The sequence below is a fragment of the Balaenoptera physalus genome (genome assembly GCF_965194825.1).
Source record: "Balaenoptera physalus genome assembly, chromosome: 20".
Lineage (NCBI taxonomy): Eukaryota > Metazoa > Chordata > Mammalia > Artiodactyla > Balaenopteridae > Balaenoptera > Balaenoptera physalus.
This window is the reverse complement of record NC_138901.1, coordinates 21718331-21721605: the sequence shown is the minus strand read 5'-3', so window position 1 is coordinate 21721605 and position 3275 is coordinate 21718331. Positions and strand designations below refer to the sequence as shown.

Genomic DNA, 3275 nt, shown 5'->3' with positions numbered 1-3275 from the left:
TCTGATTCTGGAGCAGGGACTCTGAAAATGCTCTGGGGATCCCATGTTTGCACAAAGGGTGGGCATGGGACTGGGGGGCTGGAAAGAATTGTGCTTGGTTTTTACTTACGACTCCCATCTCCCATTCAGATTAGGAAGATCTAATTGTCCTCAGACACAGCTGGCCCTCATGCTGGTGAGGTAGGCGTGGCCCTGAAAGTCTGGGCAGGGGTATTCAGGCTCTCACGACACTAGCATTTTATTCTTACGATCAATGCTAACATTGGTGGTCTACGTGGATATCCAGCCGTCCTCACTCGCACCAGGCTCAAACAGCTACTAGACTTCCCCTCTCTTGGGAATAGCTACCATTCTCACAGCTGGACGACTCATGGCTTAGTCACAGGTGCCTGGCTGGTTCAATCCAGCTCAGGCCTCCCCAGCACCCATCACTGCCACTGCTGCCAGTGAGCTGCAGTCAGCAGGACTGAGCACACAGAGGTGGCTTAAGGCCAGGAGGAAATTACTTTCCATTCTCTCCACATCCCCCAAGTTGTGTATTGGGGTTGGGAGAGGAAATCAGACTAACCACCTGAGTGTTGCGGACGGGGCAGACCTACCTACATAGACCTAAGAGGTGTCCCCAAGGGCAAGGACCTAGGAGCAGCTCACACCAGCAAAACTTGAAGTTAAATCTGCAAGGACCAGCTGGGATCGGGGGCAAGTCAGAGCCAGAGGAGGAGGGGAGGGGAGGAAAGTGGAAGAAAGAAGGGACCCAAAAAACCCTGGCAGAGATCAGGCAGTAGCATGGGGTTATTTCAACTCTCTATAATCCCCACCAGCCCATAAACACACAATCTAATTTTTTAGAAAAGTGCTTGCTTTGCAAATTCAGCTTCAAGATAAGTCCCTCCTCCCCACCCCTGCCTGCCCATATAGAAATCTTGGACTAACCCTGAGGCTAGGTAAGGACAGGAAAATGCCAGACCAAGGTTAGAGCTACAACGTCATCAGTCTTTAATAATTTATAGGCAAATGCTAAAAAATAGTTAACAATAATACAGAGGACACACGTGGCTTATAAAAATGGTTGTGAGTCTACAAAGGTGGGGAGGAATTCTTGGCACTTTCATACAAAGAGAAAAATATTGACTATTACGACTGGCACCCCTAGAAAAGCAACCGGGGGGAGACCCCTCAGTTGGGGGGAGGGGCAAGAGCTAGTTCTCCTTTATTCCAAATGCATCCTCCAAGACACTCTCCTTCACCCCCAAACACATCTAATCAAAAAGCCAGAGAAGAAAAACAGGAAACAGGGTCGAGGTAGAGTCAGTTTACATTTAAGCCTCCACAGTCCTGCAGCCTCCACTTCTCCAGAAGTGAGGATGAGGGAGAGATGTGAGAAGACATCCCATCTCCCATCGCCCACCCCAGTGCTGCCCCAAAACAGGACCCCCGGTGTCCTCCTTGGTCCTTCATTGAGGTGAACAGGTCCTTGCACCCTGGGGCTAAGTGAGGGGCCACAGGCTCCACTTGGCTGTCCAAGTGTGCAGACCCCTACTGGTGAGGAGGGGGCAGCCTCAGGTCACCGTCTCTTCTTGCCTGTCCGGGCAGCCTTCTTTCTCTTGAGGATCATCTCATACAGGCGCTCCAGGCCTGGCTGCAGGCCCAGCCCGTCCACAGCACTGCAGCCCTGCACGTGGGTGAGTGGGGCCGCAGCCAGCTCGCGGACTGCCAGCCTCTTCTCCACCTCGGCTGCGCTCAGTGCCCCAGGCTGATCCTGCTTGTTGGCCAGCACCAGGACAGGCACGCCCTGGTTGTCCGAGGCCCGGCTGATCCGGTGTAGCTCCACCTTGGCCTCCTCCAGCCGCTCAGCCTCAGCAGCATCCACCACAAACACCAGCCCGTCTGTCCGGCGTGTGTAGGAGCGCCACAGTGGTCGAAGCTTCTCCTGCCCCCCCACGTCCCACACTTGGAAGGTGATGCCACGGGACCCCCCCAGGGGCACCCGGATCTTCTCGGTGTTGAAGCCTTTGGTGGGGACGCTCTGGACAAACTCTTTGAACTTGAGGCGGTAAAGAAGGGAGGTCTTTCCAGCCGAGTCCAGCCCAATGACCACAACGTGCAGGGCCTGGAAGTGAGGCAAGAAGGAGGCGGTGGGCGCCATCTCTGTCAAGTGGTTCCCCATGATGAACTCTGGCTAAGGTGCAGGTCCTGGGGCTCACAGGAGAGGCAGGGAGGAGGCCTTGAAACTGCAGGCTCTGGAGACCACAGCTGGGTTATCTGAACAGGGAAAGGTCATGGGAGAAAAGAGGAGGAGATGTTTAATAATAAACATGAAATTTGCAACTTCTTGATCATTTCCTAAATCAGCTGCTCATTTTTTTAATTCCTTTTTTTTTTTTTTTTTTTTTTTTAAAGCAGCTGCAGGTATAACAGAGGCTCTCCCCCCTCCCTGCGGGCCCTGACAAGGGCGATGAGACCTAGAGAAACCCCCAGGTCCTGGGACACTGAGGTTGCGGGGAGAGACCTCGATCGCCGGACAGTCAGCTTCCGCGCTTGTGGCGAGGTAGCAGGCACCGCGACCCGTTCCCCAGGAGAGAATCCTCGGGGAAACGTGCACCTGGGGGGGGCAGAGGGCCCAAATTAAGAATCAGGGTACGGGCGCTGAGACCAGAGAGTGCGGCCCACTCCCACCCGCCTTCCACATCCCTAGGCGGTTGACACACCCCTCCTTACACAGAGACCCCCTCCCCACTGCCCCGCGACACTCCACTGCCCGCCTTCCTGCGATCGCCGACTCCAGCTCCCCAGGCCCCGCACCCGGATCGCCTCGGCTTGGCCTGAACAGCCCCTTTACCTTCCGACAGCCGCGCTCTCCCCGCTCCCCTCCGGGCCAGCCCCGCGAGGCTCCTCGCCGGCCTCCAGCCCGCTGGCACTGCGGGGCGGCCCGGGGCACTCTGCCTTAAAACCCGCGTGTGACGTCACGTGGCGCGGGCCAATCAGCGGCCCTGCGGCAGCGAGGCGGGGCGGGGCGGGGCGTGGAGATCAGCGGACTGGAACCCGGGCCACACTGTGATAGACGTCTGATCAATTGGTGACCGTTTTATTTGATCTTTTCTACCATAATCTAATATTTGGAATTAAACTCGGGATAAATCCGGGATGGAAGGTGGGAGGGGCAAAAGGAACACGCGTGGCAGCGTTTGACCAGGGAGGAGAGGTGAAGAGCGTAATACTCTCAATACCACCACATCCCCCTCACCCAGGCAGAGATATCCACCCCACGTATACGC

The 3275-nt window shown here is 55.9% G+C and overlaps 1 protein-coding gene across 2 annotated transcripts; it reads right to left on the bottom strand.

Annotated features, from left to right (window-relative positions):
• Window positions 1-972: 972 nt before the first annotated feature.
• ARL4D (ARF like GTPase 4D) lies at window positions 973-2963 on the bottom strand. Of its 2 annotated transcripts, XM_082441718.1 has the most exons (3): window positions 2840-2954; window positions 2510-2602; window positions 973-2262 (listed from the first exon to the last, which is right to left on the bottom strand). In XM_082441718.1, the coding sequence occupies exon 3, from the start codon at window positions 2165-2167 to the stop codon at window positions 1565-1567; it is 603 nt and encodes a 200-aa protein (XP_082297844.1). In that variant the 5' UTR covers window positions 2168-2262; window positions 2510-2602; window positions 2840-2954; the 3' UTR covers window positions 973-1564. The 2 variants fall into 2 exon arrangements, with proteins under 2 accessions (XP_082297844.1, XP_082297843.1); XM_082441717.1 differs by lacking the exon at window positions 2510-2602 and having other exon boundaries at window positions 2840-2963.
• Between the last annotated feature and the right edge of the window lie 312 nt (window positions 2964-3275).

Coding starts and splice junctions, on each gene's coding strand:
- ARL4D (XM_082441717.1), bottom strand. CDS start 2,167: ATGGGGAACCACTTGACAGAGATGGCGCCCACCGCCTCCTTCTTGCCT.